Source organism: Podarcis cretensis (assembly GCF_951804945.1).
Source record: "Podarcis cretensis genome assembly, chromosome: 3".
NCBI lineage: Eukaryota > Metazoa > Chordata > Lepidosauria > Squamata > Lacertidae > Podarcis > Podarcis cretensis.
The window spans coordinates 98,673,398-98,692,060 of NC_137172.1; the positions used below are offsets into that span (position 1 = coordinate 98,673,398).

General features: G+C 42.5%; 1 protein-coding gene across 6 annotated transcripts in view; it reads right to left on the reverse strand.

Moving 5' to 3' along the window:
* DCDC2C (doublecortin domain containing 2C) overlaps positions 1 to 16,160 on the reverse strand; it is a 58,426-nt gene extending 42,266 nt beyond the window's left edge. For 4 of the 6 annotated variants that reach the window (XR_013837007.1, XR_013837008.1, XR_013837009.1 and 1 more), the window contains exons 1-5: positions 15,401 to 16,159; positions 12,902 to 12,953; positions 11,542 to 11,618; positions 6,797 to 6,928; positions 5,778 to 5,915 (exon numbers count right to left, since the gene is read on the reverse strand). Coding sequence is in view for 2 of the 6 variants with exons in the window: in XM_079969898.1 (XP_079826024.1) it covers positions 5,778 to 5,915; positions 6,797 to 6,928; positions 11,542 to 11,618; positions 12,902 to 12,953; positions 15,401 to 15,699 (698 nt within the window). In the remaining 4 variants the exon portion in view is untranslated. Of the gene's footprint in view, positions 1 to 5,777; positions 5,916 to 6,796; positions 6,929 to 11,541; positions 11,619 to 12,901; positions 12,954 to 15,400 lie in introns of all 6 variants that reach the window. The other 2 variants (XR_013837006.1, XM_079969899.1) reach the window with 2 other exon arrangements.
* Between the last annotated feature and the right edge of the window lie 2,503 nt (positions 16,161 to 18,663).

Below are 18,663 nucleotides of genomic sequence, written 5' to 3' on the forward strand. Positions count from 1 at the left end.
CATGCCAGGTAATGTTTAGACACTTCTTAGTTAGCAGCAATTAAAAAAACAAAACCATCTTCTAACATTTTCCTTATTTCTGAAACTGAATACAAAAGGAGGGCTGCAATCATTTAGGGCAGGCAACCATAGTTTCTGGCTTCAGTGAGACAAATGTCTGCACAGATAGGTACAGAATTACAATTTATTTATCATATGCAGTGCCAAAAGCAGGGAGTGACTACACACAGTCAGCCTATGTATTCTGTGTCTCAAATGTTGTAAATTCTGCGAGAAAGGACCCCAGATTCTGCAGCTGGAATAAACTGTGCAAATTAAGAATATGTCATACCATCTATTGATCAGGCATAATTGATTTTATATCCATGATTCGTTTTTTAAAAATAAAATAAAAAACATGGGGCAGGGAAGCTGGTGAAACAGGAAAAAGGAAGACTGAAGGAAAACATATTCAAAAGCTTCTCTATGAACAATGTATGCTATATATTTTTAAACATGAAAATTAATTTACTCAGGATATTGGAATAGATCACAGACCACACTTTCTGTCTAATGAGGCAAAACTTTGGATGTAAAAAAGGAATACTGCCCTATTTTATAAGAGAAAGAGAAAGCTGTTGACCTCTACGTCAGAAGAATTTGCTAAGTGAAGCAGATCTGCCATAAGTTTTAAACAAAATAAAAATAAAAATGCAGCTCTTACTATATTTACAGAAACAAGGCTACTGCCTGCCTGGATCCTGTACTGTCGCTCACTACTGCAGTTTCTAGGAAGAGTTTACACTCAGCTGAAGCAATAAGCTTAATTGGTGGGACAGACTGCCTTTCTATTTATAACCATGGCTGAAAATAGTAAGGCTGTAGTCTGCATAACTGTGCAACTCGGCCCCTTTGTAGCTTTCTACAAAGTCCAGAGCTTCTGCACAAAGGTTGCGCCCCCACAAAAAAGCAAGAAACAGAACAAAAACACACTGGGCATAACCCTAAGTACAAAACGAATGAATAACCATTACAGTGGACACTCGGGTTTCGAACGTGATCCGTGCGGAATGCACGTTCACAACCCACAGCATTCGCAACCCGCAGCACGGGTTGCAATTTGGTGCTCATGCGCAAAGCACGATTTAGCGCTTCTGTGCATGCGCAACTGCCAAAACCTGGAAGCAACCCATTCCAGTACTACGGGTTTTGGCGCATCCGTAACCCGAAAAAATGCAACCTGAAGTTTCTGTAACCTGAGGTATGACTGTATTTAAGTAGAGAGTGAGAGAATGTGAATAACTTTTACAAAGAAGGATTTAAGTCATGGCCTATATCAAGATAAGGAGGCTTAATGAAAGTGTGGGCAGAGCTCCAAGAAGTCAGTCACCTGATGTCTCTCAGCTAAAGGAATCTGATAGAGAGTGACTGGGGCAAAAAAAAAAAAGAAAAGCATTCTAACAAGATGGTCTGACTGACCTTCAGGAATGGACCTTCAGGATTCAGCTCTTGAGCTAAATCAGAGCAAATGGAAATACATTAAAGAATGCTCTATGACAAGTGTTTCCTGAAAACGAGCTGCCCTCAACCATAACCTCATAAGCAAAGAGATGAAAGCATTTATGTTGGGGAACAAACACTAAGAATATCTGTTTTATTTTACACAAGCCTAATTGGATCAGTATGAAAGGTGGAAACAAAACCTGAACCACAGACCAAGAAAACTCTCCCAACATTGTGGGAGAGTTATTGACGTATGATGAAAGGACGTCTGATCGCTTCAAAACCAGCTTCAGACACAGAAAGTAAACTGTGGTGAGATAACAAACATTACTGTGGGATGGAATAAAAACAATGGGAAAATACTTGGCCATCTGAACTAATTCAAGTCAATATGGCTAGATAACAGTAGCTGAGGGGCAAAAGAGCAAAGAAGAGCTCCCACCAGGTGCCAGCTACATGGTGGACTGTTCCAGATGCTCTGCTTACGCCATGTTGGTACTCAAGATGACCCCATCCTTAATTGGTAGTAAGCTGTAGCATGGAGCTCATACATGGCTTGCTATGATCTCCACTAATTGGCCAGCTTGGATGGTACCCTTATCTGTGGGCCTGGGAGGTTGGGCACAAAGAGGAGAAACATTGGCAATGTTTGGGCATTTACCACCTGTTTTACCGTGTGACAAATGCTATTCCATTGTATAATGAATGTATGCATCTTAGCTTGGGTGCGGACAGTCCCTCACTGGACTAAGCCATCTCCTTGCTGTGGAGTCCGTCCCACAGGTGCTCTTCAATAAAAACACTGGAAGTGGTCACTCTGGCGTTTTAGACTTTTTCCTTGGTTCTTCTGCAAAACCCAAACTCCTGTGAGCCCTCTGGCTCTGCAGGGTGCAACACTATAGACACTATGGCATAGAGGCTTCTAGAACATGCCTTCAGTGTGCCTGCAAAGGATGCTGGCCAGGTTGAAACAAGCCTACAAATCTCTTCCACTGTGCTGGTCCTGGGGGGTTACCGTGTGGCATGGTCCGAGTCCAGGCCGAGGTCAAGGGTGTGGTATGGAGGCTGTCCGTCAAGGCTGAAGCGGGGTTCAAGGCAAGGAGTCAGGTGTCGTCAGGAACTCTGGCAGAAGAGCAGGACAGGGTGCCGGCAAGAACAGGTTACCAACAATGTTGCTCCCGCAAGCTGGGACTGAGCTGGCTGGCTTTTATCTGCCCCGAGGCATAGGGCGGTCTGGTCCACAGGTGACTCACCTCTCCTGGCCTGGAGGCGAGCACTCCTCCTGCGGGAACTTAGTTCCCTCCGCCTCTCTGCCCTGAGCCTCTGCAGCTCAGGAGAGGCTGGAGGGTTACCGGACCCAGAGGCAACCTCAGCTTCCCCTGACGGGGCTGAGAGTGGAGCACCTGCAGGCAATGGGTCCTCGATCACTTCCGGAGCCAGAGCAGATTCAGCTGGTGTCTGCTCCTGAGGATTCGGCACAGGTGAGGGCCCTTCAGGTTCAAGCCCCAGCCCCGGCTCAGCTGGTCCCGGAGGCAGGGACTCCTGTGCAGGCTGGGATTCCTCAGGTTCAGCCTCTGAATCCGATTCCCAGGCCATCACATCCACATTTCTGTTGACTTAGGGCAGGCATTCCCACACTTGGCCCTCCAGCTGTTTTGGGACTACAACTCCTACCATCCCTATCTAACAGGACCAGTGGTCAGGGATGATGGGATTGTAGTCCCAAAACAGCTGGAGGGCCAAGTTTGGGGATACCTGACTTAGGTGGTACTTTCATAAGCAGAGGCTGAATGGTCATCTGTTACGGATGCTTTAGTTGAGATTACTGCACTGCAGCAAGTTGGACTCAACGACCCTTGGGATCCCCTTTCCAACTGTTCTGTGAATCCTATGTTCCTCAAGCAAGTTCACTCAGAGAGGCAGCCAGGCCAGAGCAGTGAACACAAGAGTTGCGCTATGCTTTCAACACATGCAGCTCCCTTCCTGTGTCCAGTCAGAGCAAGAGCTCTGAAAGGGGGGGGGGGGAGCAGCTGTAATGGCTCAGACTCACTGCTTGATTCTTCCACAAAAGGGGGGGAAAGGAGGGTAGCTCTGGAAAAAAAAACAGTGAAGAAGAGATCCTAACAGCTGCTGGCTAGTAGACAGATCCATTGAAATGAATCCAACATTCTTCAATTCTTTCACAAAGTAGTATCTCTTGTGCTGTGCTGTCTGCAAGATCAAGTTCCCTATGGTTTTCTGGGTTTGTTTTGCACCCCCTGCCCTGTTACTTTGATGGTAGTTAGTGGTTTCCACTAACTATGCTCAGTTTAAAAACTTTTAACAGTTTAAAAACTTCTTCCCGCAAAAATACAAAGGGGGAGGAATCAAACCATGATGCACTTTATTCATTGAAGATTTGCACTGAAGTAGATCTATAATTTGCTCCTCATTGATTTTACTACCATGCAGGATCTATCACCTCTATGATATAAATCAGGCTTCCTCAGCCTCGGCCCTCCAGATGTTTTTGGCCTACAACTCCCATGATCCCTAGCTAGCAGGACCAGTGGTCAGGGATGATGGGAATTGTAGTCTCAAAACATCTGGAGGGCCAAGGTTGAGGAAGCCTGATATAAATACTAAAATGTAAGGTCTCTGTAAGAACAAGCCAGCTTCAGAACCACAGAGGTTAGTGGTAAACCACAGAGGTTAGTGATAAAACCACGATCCTGGGTTGAATGCAATGACTAAATTTAAATGAAATTGGCACCCAAAGCTGCCAGAGTGTGTACACACTATGCCTTTAAAGTACATTCAAAGCACATTCTCTCTCTATCTCAAAGAATTCTGGGCATTGTAGTTTACTCTTCACAGAGTTACAATTCCCAGAAATCCTTAACAGACTACAGTGGCTGGATTTGTGTGTGTGTGTGTTTTACGGGTGGATGCAAGGAGGGCAGGAAAGGCAGGGGTGGGGTGGAAGCCCAACCAGTGTGTGCAGTGCTAAGACATGGTTTAGCATGAAATGTAAACATATCCAAAATGGGCTAAGGATTTTGGTTATAATATTCAGTTAAGAGTTATGGGAAAAGTTATGGAACAAAGGAATTCAATTTACTGCCTGTGGTGCTTTAAAAGAAAAGGTTATGATAATGATGTATAGAAGGTATATAACACCAACTAAATGTGCTAAAATGTATAAGACTAGAAATAAGGAAATGTAAAGAAAAGGATGGAAATTTCTATCATATGTGGTGGACACGAAGTAAAGTAAAACTTACTGGGAAATGATATATAATGAGTTAAAGAAAATGTACAAAAGTACATTTAAAAAAAACAAACCAGAAGCATTTTTATTGGGTATAGTAGGTGAAGAAATCCTGAAAAAAGATCAGAAATTATTTATGTATGCAACAATGGCAGCAAGGATTCTTTTAGCCCAAAAATGGAAGCAGCAGGAATTACCAACAATAGAAGAGTGGCAGATAAAGATGGTGGAATATGCAGAACTGGCGAAACTAACCGGGAAAATCCAAAACCAGCGCGATCAAGCCTTCCAAAAAGTTTGGAATAAATTTGTACAATATTTGAAGGAAATTTGTAAACAGTTAACAACACTTAGGGAATTAGGGAAACCATTAGACGGGAGGGAGGGAAGTCGATTAGCTCATATAAGCAAAAACATATGTGAACAACAAGGATGTATTTAAATGTTATGAAATGGAAAATAAATAAATAAATAAATAAATAAATAAATAAATGCCACTGGTGTAAAATAGAAGTGCTATGAACCAATCATTTGAGGCAATGGGATTGCTGTGGGCTCAAGCTGCTGCTTTCAATATATGTAAACCTTTCCAAACCATTTCATATTTCCTGTGCATCTCAACTGTTATGAAGTCACTTGTCCTATAGCGTTTGCCCTTTCCCATTAAAAGAAACCCCCCCAAAATGCTTAGCACTTAAATCCCAAGTGACATGAATATGAAAGTCAATCTATCGAATGCCTAAGAAAGCAAGGGTTCGTCCTGTCTCTAAAAACTCCCTACAATAAAGAAAGCAACATTCCAAGACGGTTTAACAGGACTCAGGTGCTTAATGTTTACAGATTTCAATAGAATTTGGAACAATTTAGCAACAATTTAGCAACACTAACTTCCGCTAAAAGGGCTGAAATCCATATTAGCAAAATACTTATACCAACCCAAGCAAAGGGGGGTTGGGGTTGGGGGAGTGACAGGAGGTATAATGTCAGTTTTTAATATCCCAGCAATGTAACATCAATTAAGTTATATCATTAATATTGTGCTCACCGCCGAATATCTTCTGGAACTCTAGGATGCTGCCAGTACGGCAAAGGCTGAAATTTTTCTTTGCCACATGCAACGTAAAAATGGTTATGTTCTAGCTCATCAGATCCATGTACAGACTGGCCATTTAATGTAAACAGCCTGTAAGAAATGCATATTGAAAAAGTAAGTATATTATACCTATCAACAGAATACAGTCCCTCCAGTGTGCATAATTATCAGCTCTACTAGCAGCTTGTTTAATTATAACTTTGGAAAAACCCAGAAAATTGGTTCCATTTTTCTGAAGCAATTTTCAAAGACTACCAGGACGTAGCCAAGGGGGAGGCAAGGAAAGGCAGCTGCCCCTCCTAAATCAATACAAATAAATAAAAATACATAACTGAGGTTCGGCCCCCCAAACAAGAGGCCTGCCCCCCCTAATAATAATAATAATAATAATAATAATAATAATAATAATAATAATATTATTATATACCCCGCCCATCCAGCTGGGTTTCCCCAGCCACTCTGGGCAGCTCCCAACAGATTAAAAATAGAATAAAACATCAAACATTAAAAGCTTCCCTAAACAGGGCGGCCTTCAGATGTCTTCTAAAAGTCAAGATAGTTGTTTATTTCTTGACATCTGATGGGAGGGCGTTCCACAGGGCAGGGGCCATCACCGAGAAGGCCCTCTGCCTAACAAAAGGCTTCCCCCCCCCAACAAAAATCTTGGCTACACCCATGAAGACTACACTGGCCCAGTGAAGACACAATGCTGGCCACTCAAATAACTATAGAAAGCCCACAAGTAGGGCATGTGGGCAATATACCTCTCTTGTTGTTGCTCCTCAGGAGTTGGCATTCAGATACTTGCTGCCTTGCTTCAATAGCCAGTAGCCACAATGAATGTGACTCAGCTGCTTTTAAAGTAATCTAAGGCTGTGTATACAATCCCGTCTACTCTGCATCTGGTGTACTCCCACCACTGTCTTCAGAAGTTGTGTACACATGACATTAGCCACATAAGCACTGCTTACCTATGGATACCCCCAGAGCGAGAAGACACTTTTTCATTTATCAGTCCAAGGACACCATTCCAACTTTTCAGCGTGAACTTTGGGAGGAGAATTTTCACAGGTGGTATCAACAAGTCTCCGTTTGTGAAAACACTATCAAGAAGACATATGAACAAGCTATTCTAATTACAGATAGGTAGCCGTGTTGGTCTGCCATAGTCAAAACAAAATAAAAAAATTCCTTCCAGTAGCACCTTAAAGACCAACTAAGTTAGTTCTTGGTATGAGCTTTCGTGTGCATGCACACTTCTTCAGATAAGGTGCTACTGGAAGCTATTCTAAGTAAGGAAACTTCTGGGGGGAAAGTACTGTTTTTAGAAAATTACTTTGATAAGAATATGTTTCATTAGGAATCCAGCTAGTTACATTTCAGGGACAAGCTTCAAATCTCAACCTCTCCGACAAAACATTTTAACTCATCAGATAGTATTGTATATTTTCACCCATTTCCATCTGACATGATAGGGGAAAAAGTGAAATACGTTCAGTTGGAGAACCCAAGGAAGATACAGCCTTTGAAAATTCAATTACTTTCTCCTATACCGACAAAAGATGTCCTCAACAATTCCCAGAGGAAATAAACCACAATCCTTTTAAAGAGATAATAGAATCAATTGATTTCTTCAGCGAAGCTCACATTAGAAAATGGCTCTTCCTCTACCTGCAAAGATCCATGGAACCACTGTGAGACTAAAGCTGTAATCTTAAGTATACTGACCTGGAAGTTAAGTATAAATGAAATCAATGGGACTTACTTCTGAGTAAATATGATTAGGAACTGGGCTGCAAAAGCTTTGAAAAGAAGCAAAAGTTTGGATAAATCACAGACAGACACTAAGCCAGTTGAAGTACCTATATATTTTTGGAGAATGGCTATTCCAAATCTCCACTCCTCTATTTTCCCCTGCTTAAAGTGTGTCTGTGTAGTGGGGCATCATTCCTCCTACAGTAATAGTGTAATCAAACGAAGAGCCAACACACACAATACAGCAACAAGATTTGCTGAAAGGATTTTTCTTAACACCGCTGTTTACTTCCTTAAAGCATGTTACTACGAAAGGGGTAGTAGTTCTATTCTCTCATATGAAAAGCTAAGCAACACATCTGATATATAAGGCTGGGTTAACTATGACTACAATAGTATGTTGTTGTTGTTTAGTCATATCCGACTCTTCGTGACCCCATGGACCAGAGCACGCCAGGCACTCCTGTCTCCCACTGCCTCCCACAGTTTGGTCAAAATCATGCTGGCAGCTTCAAGAACACTGTCCAAACATCTCGTCCTCTGTTGTCCCCTTCTCCTTGTGCCCTCCATCTTTCCCAACATCAGGGTCTTTTCCAGGGAGTCTTCTCTTCTCATGAGGTGGCCAAAGTATTGGAGCCTCAGTTTCAGGATCTGTCCTTCCAATGAGCACCCAGGGCTGATTTCCTTAAGAATGGATAGGTTTGGTCTTCTTGCACTCCATGGGACTCTCAAGAGTCTCCTCCAGCACCTTAATTCAAAAGCATCAATTCTTCGGCGATCAGCCTTCTTTATGGTCCAGCTCTCACTTCCATACATCACTACTGGGAAAACCATGGCTTTAACTATACAATAATATAAGCAGTGCTAAAGATCCAGCTCTGTATACTTGACCCAACCTACTTTCACATCCTGCTTTGGCATCACAGAGTGTATCAATAAAACTACATTATGGCAGTGGTTCTCAAACTTTCCCCCACAGATCACTTCTGAATTGCTGAGGGTCTTGATGGACCACTTAATTATATGCTGTTGTAGCAATAGTAACATGTTGTGCTAGATGTTGCCTGGTTTTTAATTGTATCTTTGCAGACACAGTGTTGATCATCACCTGGATGAAGCTCCTCTTTAAGTCTGTCAAGTGCTATGGCTCATTACTTTTGGGGTGAGAGACTGACTCAAAGGTGTTCTTTCCAGTCTACAGTATTCCCATTACAGCTGACCCTGCTCCAGAAGTCTTTTATGCATAAACTGGCTTTTCTTGATGGAAACTAAGAGAGCTGCAGAGCTCAAGATTTTAAGATTCTGCTAACCATTCAGCTGGTTAATTTGGCTTCTAATAGAGTATTTCATATTTGCTTCTAACCTGTTACCCCCTGGCCTAAAGGCTGCAGAGAGATAAGACAGAAAATGAGAAGGTTCATTCTGGGGCAGCAAAGATCACAATCCGGCTAGTTAGCAGTATATTTGAGGATTTGATATTATAGCTCTTTGCTTCATTCCAACGATGCTTCCCTATTACATCAAAGAATGTAATGATTTTCTAAGCTAATAATTTATCACAATTATATTCCACCTTTTCCTCTAAAGAAATTAAGTCAGCATAAACGCCTCTGCCTCTCCCATTTTATCCTATTTACTAAATCCATTGAAGTTAATAGACATGATGATTTTACTGGTTCTATTGTGCCACCACCACTCATTTTTGAATCCGTGAACACATAAATTTGCCCAGAATTATCCTGTAGTTTCTAGTGAAATACTGTGTATTGGTGTTTTTTCTCCCAAGCCACCTTCAAGGCAACTTGAACATGGTCACATTGAAACCTGGGTCTGTGCATTTGAGCTTTCCTTATGAATTTCCAGGGGTAGAAACTGTGTGGGGAAACAGTTGGGCAATTCCATAAGGTGAAGACATCACTACCCAGTTTCCACTTACTGGTGTGGGCATACAGCACGTGGCTTCAATACACATCAAGTCATGCTAATGTGCACAGCAATAGGTAAACTGAACTTGAAAAACACACAGAGAAAGCAACCTCGATGTGTTTTAAGCCACTAATGTGTGCACAGACTTAAGTTCATTAATTTCAATGAGTCGACTCTGATTAAAGGTAACAACTTAGTTGAATACAGTTCCTAAACGTCACAAGTAACAGGACCTCAACAGATATTTAATTCACATTACAAGAACTGTTATTTTGTGTGTGTGTGGTTACAAGTGCATTTTTATCTTATAAATATTCAAATATCATCCATAGTACAGCTATGTACCCAAAATTGCAAGGTACAAACCTCCATGATCTGATATACAATTCTGGTCTCAAATCAAATAGCTTTATTGTTCAAGCAAAAGGCAATGACAGACTTGTAGCAATAGTATTAACAAAATAATACAGAACATCCACCCATAAATATGAACCACCATCTATTATGTAAGAGAGAGACGTTACCAGAGACACCAACAAACTCAAATCCAGCTTGATTTCAGATTAACTCTCAAGTCAAGCATTTATATTTGGCTGCTTATATTTAAAACAAAATTCTAAAAGCCACAGAGGTTGCTATCAGAGGATATTTGGGGCCATCTAGTGGAATTCTCAGGGCACAGATACAAACCATGAACCCTAAATTAAAATGAAATTTATTTATAAATATATTGTTGCCAATAATAAATATGAATAGTCTAAAGAAGGTATTTGTTAGTCCTTCTGGTCAAGGATATCCCAACCCATTTTCAAGTACTTTTAAACACACCCATCCCTGCCCTTTTTCTTTACGTAACTCAGAAGTCTGAAAAAGTGAGAATTTGATCGTCTTTACATGATCCTCGTCAATCCAGATAAGCAATACAAATTGTTCAAATACAAGTAGCTGTGAATGATGAAACACTGTGAAAGCTTAGTACTTTGCTTACTTCCCTTGTACTACAAAAGAACCAAAGGCAGCAGAATGCTCTGCAAAACTTCTCTCACATGGAGACAAACCTAAGTTCTGTAATTTATTCTGTGTATTTTTATCCCACCCATTCTCCAAGGAGCCCAGGACGGCATACATGATTCTCTCCTCACAACCAGTGCTTTTTTCCCCCAAGGGGCACTCAAGGGTACGCGGTACTGGAACCTCTGTTTTATTGTTGTTAAAAAGAGTAGCACTTACTGTAACATCATGGTGAGTTAGGTTTCTAGGAAAAAAGCACTGTCCACAGCAATCCTATGACATAGGCTAGGCTGAGAGGTAGCAGGCCCATCTGCATACCATGGTAAACCACAGTTAATCGTTTACCATGAATGTGTCCCAATAGTTTTGCTCCTTCCCATTAGCATACAAAGGGAACAAAGACTGTCGTGCCTGTTTGCAGCCCTTGTTCTGAGGCAAGTGTGGGAAACTTCCAGCCCTCGGATGTTACTGAACTACAACTCCCATAAGACCAGTGCACATGGTCAACAGCCAAGGATGATGAGAATTGCTCAGGGACATCTAGATGGCCCAAGACTACCTGCACCTTTTCATAGGTAACATTAAGCTGGGGGTTGTTGTTTATTTGTCCCCAGTCTTTGTGCATGGTGAGCCATGGTTTATGCCATGCAGTGGTGTCCAAACTTTTTTCAAAGAGGGCCAGATTTGATGAAGTGAAGGGCCAAAGTTGTTGAGGTTTTCTTAGGATTTTACCCCAGGAAATAAACTGCCACAGGGGCCAGATTAAACCAACCAGCTGGCTGAATTAAGCCCCCGAAGCAGACTTTGGACGTGCCTAGCGGTGATGTTTCGGACACAGGCAATGACTAGCCAAAGGTCACCTGGTTAACTTCATGCCTAACTAAGGATCTGAACACAGATCCTAGTCAAACACTCTAGCCATCTTTATAGTTATTTTTTATTTCAGAAGAACATTGATAACATCTGAGGATTTGTTCATAATATATGCACTATTTTTAAACAACAACAACAACCATATACTTACCTAATATTTAGTGGCTTATTATAGTTTGATTGCCATTTGGAAGGTACTTTTATATTACTGTGGACCACGGGTCGAATCTGCAAAAACAGTGAAACTCAAATTGTATGATGCAATTATTAAAATTTAATAATTAAAGCGGGCAGTATATATAAATAAAATGATATAATTTAAGCTGCTACACTTGCTCAGAAGTTGGAGAAATCTACAAGGATCCTAAAGTCCCAATTTATATATGATTTGCACTTCCTAACATGCTGTGTCACAACCACTGCCTTTTCAGCAACCTTTGAAAGTTGTTGTTTGGCACAGCAGGAGAGTCACTATCAGGCAGAAGGAGGAAGTTCCTTCGCTTCAAGGCAAAACAGATGTTCCATGCATGTGAACTATCTGGATTGGGACCGCAGGTATGCGGGAGGAGAGAGGTTAGCCTTTCCACCCCAATGCTGTCTTCCTGATTAAAATCTCCCTAAAACAGCTGTCTATTTACTCCATGGCCAAACTTACAGGTCTCTCTATGGGCAAACTACAGCATCGAAAGACAGTGGGGGTTCTTTTCTTTGCTTCCACTTTTAAACTACCCACTGTTTGCAGTTTTGCATAAACTTGAACAAATCATGGTTAGTCTAAACCAGGAGTAGTCAACCTGGTCCCTACCGCCCACTAGTGGGCGTTTCAGGATTCCAGGTGGGCGGTAGGGGGTTCTACACCACATGTTACTGCAGCACTAGTGGGCGGTAAGGAAATTTTACCATCAAGAAAAAAGGTTGACTAAAGGTAAAGGTAAAGGGACCCCTGACCATTAGGTCCAGTCGCGGACGACTCTGGGGTAGCGGCGCTCATCTCGCTTTATTGGCCAAGGGAGCCGGCATACAGCTTCCAGGTCATGTGGCCAGCATGACTAAGCCGCTTCTGGCAAACCAGAGCAGCGCACAGAAACGCCGTTTACCTTCCCGCCAGAGCAGTACCTATTTATCTACTAGCGCTTTGACATGCTTTTGAACTGCTAGGTTGGCAGGAGCAGGGAATGAGCAACGGGAGCTCACCCCGTCGTGGGGATTCGAACCGCCGACCTTCTGATCAGCAAGTCCTAGGCTCTGTGGTTTAACCCACAGCGCCACCCATGAAAAAGGTTGACTACCCCTGGTCTAAAGGAAGGGTGGGGAACTTGCGGTCCTCCAGGGATTTAAAAATCACTGGTCATTGGGGCTATGCTGGCTGGAGCTTATGGAAGTTGAGCATGACTTTAGCATAATTTCAAAGGTGCCTTGAACTTGTCTTTTTAAATGAGTTGGTGCTAGGAACACTGAGCAAACGTTTCCTGCTGCCAAATAAATGAAAACGCCACTGATCAAATACTCACCACCTCATCCCTCTTCTTTCTTTGAGGTTTCTTTGCCCCTATACTGAAATAACTTAAAAGGAAAAATATAATCAGAATAAACAAAATGTTATTCAACAGCTTGCAAATTTAGTTAAAAATTTCGGCCTCACGGAATACAGGACCTTGATTTATCTGAATCTTCTTAGTCCAAATGTAATAACAGAAAAAGAGGCTGCTGTACCACCAGATACAGGCATATGACTTTGAAAGAGCAACTCGTTTTGAAGTCTCAGAGCAGGAGAGAAATGGTATAAGCTTTCACTGACTTAGATGAAGTAAGGATCCCAGACCCTGAGATAATCTTCTGAGGCCCCTCTTCATGTGCCTCCTCCATGAGAGGCCCAGAGGGTGGCAACATGAGAATGGGCCTTTTCTGCAGTGGCTCCCCGTCTGTGGAATACTCAGGGAAGTTTGCCTGGCGCCTTTATTATACACCTTTAGGTGCCAGGCAAAAACATTCCTTTGACATCTTATGCCCTTTTAAAATGTGTTGAGGGGGAGGGTTCCTGGGTGGTTTTGTTTTTATTTTGATTATGTATTTTGTGGTATTTATATTCTGATTTTATTCTGTGAACTGCCCTGAGACTTGAGGGTATAAGGTGGTATATAAATTCAATAAATAAATAAAGTAAAGTAAATAATAAACTTGTTACTCTTTAAGGTTCTACAAGACTGTTGTTTCAGAAACATTCAAGTTTTCCACAAATGACTGCCTCATAGAAAATGCTTAAGCATAAAAAAATGAAAAATGACGCTATAAAGTTACTGTATTTTACCATACCCATCAACAGAACGTGCTTGGGATCTTTCAGTTTATTCTAAATCTACTGTGGTGTGGTGTCATTTTCAATTCTTCAACTGTATAAGAAGAGTCACTTCACAGGCATCCAAATTCACAAATTTATAGGCACTTTACAGACTTGTAACCTACAGTGAAACCTCTGCATTCCATGTTTACTCCAAATGTATTGAACTCTGAGAAGAGCAAGGAAATGGATTTTATTTCCTCTGCCCTGAAACACTAATAAACAAATGCAAACAGCAGTCATCCTGCATTTGTGAGGGCATAAGTAGGTTCAAACAAAAATCTGATCAAACGGGTTTGCACTTACAACATAGAGAGGAATGTAAACACAGCCTACTCAAAACCACTGCTCAGAATTAAAATAAATGGCCTTGAAAGCTGCATTTCAGTATTCAAAGAATTGTTATCTGTGAGTGATTCCAATTTCTGCCTGCACTTCTCTCCATTAAATTCACCAAGCAAGAACAATGTCAGGAACACGTTGGTATAATGCTTTTTACTGTTGTATTCCAGATTCACATTTAAGTTGGAAATCCTAGATGTTTTAATCACCCTTTAGTGAAATAGTAAGTAATCATAAGAGTCTGCAGACTTGTTTTGGGCTCGTAACCAAGGGAGTGAAGGAGGGAAGGATAGAGGATTGGCAACGGAGAGCATAATAGTGAACACCATCAAAGAGGACTGGAAAGGGAGAAGACACAAAGCAGGAAAATAAGTTGTTTGCGTTAAGAGTAATGAACAGGGAGTCCTTCAGATGTTTTTGGACTACATTCAACTCTGATCAGTGAAGGAAGTAGCAGTCCTGCAACATCTGAAGAGCCACAGGTTCCTCAGTCCTGTATTCAGGCCAGTCCCTATTTGGGTATGTCTACACAGGGATGTGGGTGGCACTGTGGGTTAAACCACAGAGCCTAGGGCTTGCCGAACAGAAGGGCAGCGGTTCGATCCCTGCTCCTGCCAACCTAGCAGTTAGAACGCACATCAAAGCGCAAGTAGATAAATAGGTACCGCTCCGGCGGGAAGGTAAACGGCATTTCCGTGCACTGCTCTGGTTCGCCAGAAGCGGCTTAGTCATGCTGGCCACATGACTCAGAAGCTGTACGCCGGCTCCCTCGGCCAATAAAGCGAGATGAGCGCCTCAACCCCAGAGTCGGTCACGACTGGACCTAATGGCCAGGGGTCCCTTTACCTTTACACAGGTATGGTTTGGATGCATTCAGTCTCTGTAAAGAGTGTAAGCTATCTGAAAGGCCAGAATTGCAAAATCAAATCAAGGTGGCAAAGTCCACATGATGAAAGGGGGACACAAAACCTTTTGCAACACAGGTACATTTTTCTGGTGTAGTACACTCAGGTGTCAAGCCTAGGTAATGGAATGTGGCTGGGCTGTCAGCCTCAGAGATTCCTTAGCTGTGATTCCTGCATTGCACAGGAATGACCCTTTGGATCCCTTCCAGGCTCTACAATTCTATCTTCTTAGGAAATACAGGGACAATCCTTTCATATGCAAGGCTAACATTTGAAAATTCTCTACAATATGCATGTCTTGGAAAGCCACTCCGGTTTCCGATTGAAGAGAAATCTCGACTTCCTGCGCATTTTGATACACTAGACTACATCTGCATCACCCAAATTGTTCCTGATCGCCTCCGTTCAAACCTCTTCATACTTACTTCAGTTTCCTAAACCTTTCCCTGCCGGCAACCACGTATCTGCCTCCTTGCTCAATGTCGGTCAGGTCCATAACCGAATGCCCTTGGCGGGGTGTGTATATGTTCCTCACCCCAAAGGGTGTGGCCACGCCTTCGTTGAGTTGTATCATGAAGGCTTCGAAGTTAGGCACGTAGCGGTGGTTGATCACAAACTTCCTTCCCAAATAGAAGGGGTCGCCATTACGGTACACCCAAATCGTCCGGGCAGGGGTGACATCTGTCAAGCTATAGATGGCTCGAGGCCGAGTCGCTCCCACCATACTGAAGTCACCAGTTCAGACAGACAGCAAGGGCTGGGGAGGAGTGGCGTTTGGGCAAGAACACAAAATATACAGCAGTGCATTTAAAAAAGGAAACCCCCCAAAACAAATCCAGGACCCCTCCCATACACCCCAAAGCAAAGGGAACTGGGGCAGAGGAGGTGGCTGCAGATCCCCTGTTCAGACCTCTAACCACCTACTTCATAGTGGCACCAAAGTGGGGACACCCCACCCCACCCCAAAGTCTTCCAGGGGGCAACTTTCTCTCTCTCTCTCTCTCCCACCTGAGCCTCACACCCCCAATACATAAAAGCCTGACATCATGCCATGTGTGTGGCAGGATTGTGACTGCAGCCCTCAGCCAACAAAATAGGTCCCCACAAGGGTTTCCCTGGAAACGCATTGGGAGAGGGAGGGAGGTGGCTCAGGCTGCAAAGGGATTCCCAGGCGCGCCCTGAGGGCTGCGCGCGATCCCGAAGCCTTGGAAGGCGGGAAGCGCGAGATCCGCCTGCCCCACTTATTGTGGGTCAAGGAAAACGTGTAGCAGCAACGACCAGCTCCCCTCAAAACAAGGACTCTTCCTTTCCTCGGGAGTTTCTCCATTATCCAGAAGTCCTCACTCACCGCGCGCTTCATTTCCAGTTTAAAATAAAAGGGTGAAAACCCCGCAGCGCCTTCCTCTTCCTCCTCATTGCTGTCTCCTCGGAGAGTTGCAACTACGCACCCCGCCCCCTTCTGGGGGTGCAAAGTTATCCCCTCTCCTTCTCCTGGTCACCGTCTCCTGTTTTTTCCCCCCACACAACACAGATCGATTGCTGCCTCGCGTCCCGCCTGGGCTTATTGCTATGCCTTCTCCTTGATGCAAACAAAACAAAACCCATGTTGTGTGTTTCCCGGCTTCGTTGAGAGAACTGAGAAAACAACCGACCAGCCAGCCCTGCTAAATCTGCACAACCTTCTGCAGATCTCTCGAAGCAACGCAAATGCACTTGTGGGAAAGGGAGGGCATTTCAAAATAAGGAGGAAACAGATCTCCCCCCCCCCCTTTTTTTTTTTTTCTTTTGCAAGAATCAGCTGGGACCTGATCGTTTGGAAAGCAAGATATTGGAAGGGGAGGCCGGCTCAGGGCGTGACTTTGTGTGAGAGAGGGATACAAGCAAGCAAACGTTTTTTAAGCCTCCCAGTGCAATGCCAAATCGTGTTCATTGCGGCTGACTCCTAGGTAAACGAGCATAGCCCTATCTGAAGAAGTGTGCATGCACATGAAAGCTCATACCAACAACAAACTTAGTTGGTCTCTAAGGTGCTACTGGAAGGATTTTTTTGTTTGTTTTTTATTACTATTATTTTTGTTTTGATAAGTGCATAAGCTAAACAAGCTATAGTTTAGGGCCCCACTCTCTTGGGGGACCCCAAAAAATTTAAAGGAAAAAAAAAATCTGGATGTACATTTCCAAAATATAAGATAAAAAACAAATAAAATAAAACCTACATACATCAACAGTGGCAAATGGCTTTAGATACCTGTTAGGTCCATAAATTACCATTTACCATATATTCAACACAAAAAACGGCAACAATTTGTTGTTGGCAAAGGACAGCTGGATGTATAAAGGGCCCCATTACCTTCAGTAGCTTATCAAACCTAAATCCGGCCCTGGGATTCAACTCTGTTTTACCCAGAGTGGGCCAAGCTTAGTCCTATTTATTAATTTCATTGGGTCTACTCTTAAATCAATCCCAGTTCAATACCATGCTGAGTATCTAACCATGTGTTTTTTTTCAATATATTATTTTTATTATTACATGTGACTTGGCTCTAAAAAGGGGCGTTCTCCCATTCATGGAGCACTCAGAGAAGCAGGCCTATTTATTTTCATCAAATCTTTTCGTTTATTCTTACTAGAATAAAGGGGTGTTATACATCCGTTTTCCAACCCCCACCGTTTTAGCTCGGGTCGGCAAACTTTTTCAGCAGGGGCCGGTCCACTGTCCCTCAGAACTTGGGGGGGCAGGACTATATTTTTTTGGGGGGGGGGGAATGAACGAATTCCTATGCCCCACAAATAACCCAGAGATGCATTTTAAATAAAAGGACACATTCTACTCATGTAAAAACACCAGGCAGGCCCCACAAATAACCCAGAGATGCATGTTAAATAAAAGGACACATTCTACTCATGTAAAAACACGCTGATTCCAGGACCATCAGCAGGCTGGATTTAGAAGGTAATTGGACCGGATCTGGCCCCCAGGCCTTACTTTGCCTACCCATGTCTGGGGCAAAGTTAACCACAAAGAAAGGTGATTGAGTAGGAGATCTCCAAAACAAAACAAACAACCAGAAGCACCAACAAAAGTTAAATAATTTTTTTGGGTCAATAGGAAAAGATGGAAGCACAGAATATAAAATATGCAATGTACAAACCAGGAAGGGTAAGTATTCTTTTATTATAACATAATTCAATTTTAGATGGCAAACGAAAAGATAGGCACAACTATCTAAGCAAAAAATAATAATAATGCAAGATTGATTCTTAGCACACAAACTTCAAACATACTGAAGCATATTCTTGCACAGATGTTCAATGCAGTTTTGCTCTCTGTTTTGATAATTAACAGTTCCAGAATCTCTCAGCTATTTGTGATCAGCATCACTTAACGTTGCACTCCTAAGCACACTTGCTCAAATTCTTCAATCAAATTAAGCAGGAATAATTCTTATCATTATTTATTATTCCAAGTTAGCATAGAATAAGGCTGTGATAAACGGCATCATATATGAGGTCATATTTTGGATATTCCGGACTAATGCAAGCAAAACTGAAAATTAGATTACACATAGGATTATTATTATTATTTTAATGAATAGGGCTGGTCCTCACACAAGGCAGAATGAGGGGAAAACCTCAGGTAGGTGATTTTGTGTCCCATTAAATTATTAGTTTTTTAAAATTTTATTCT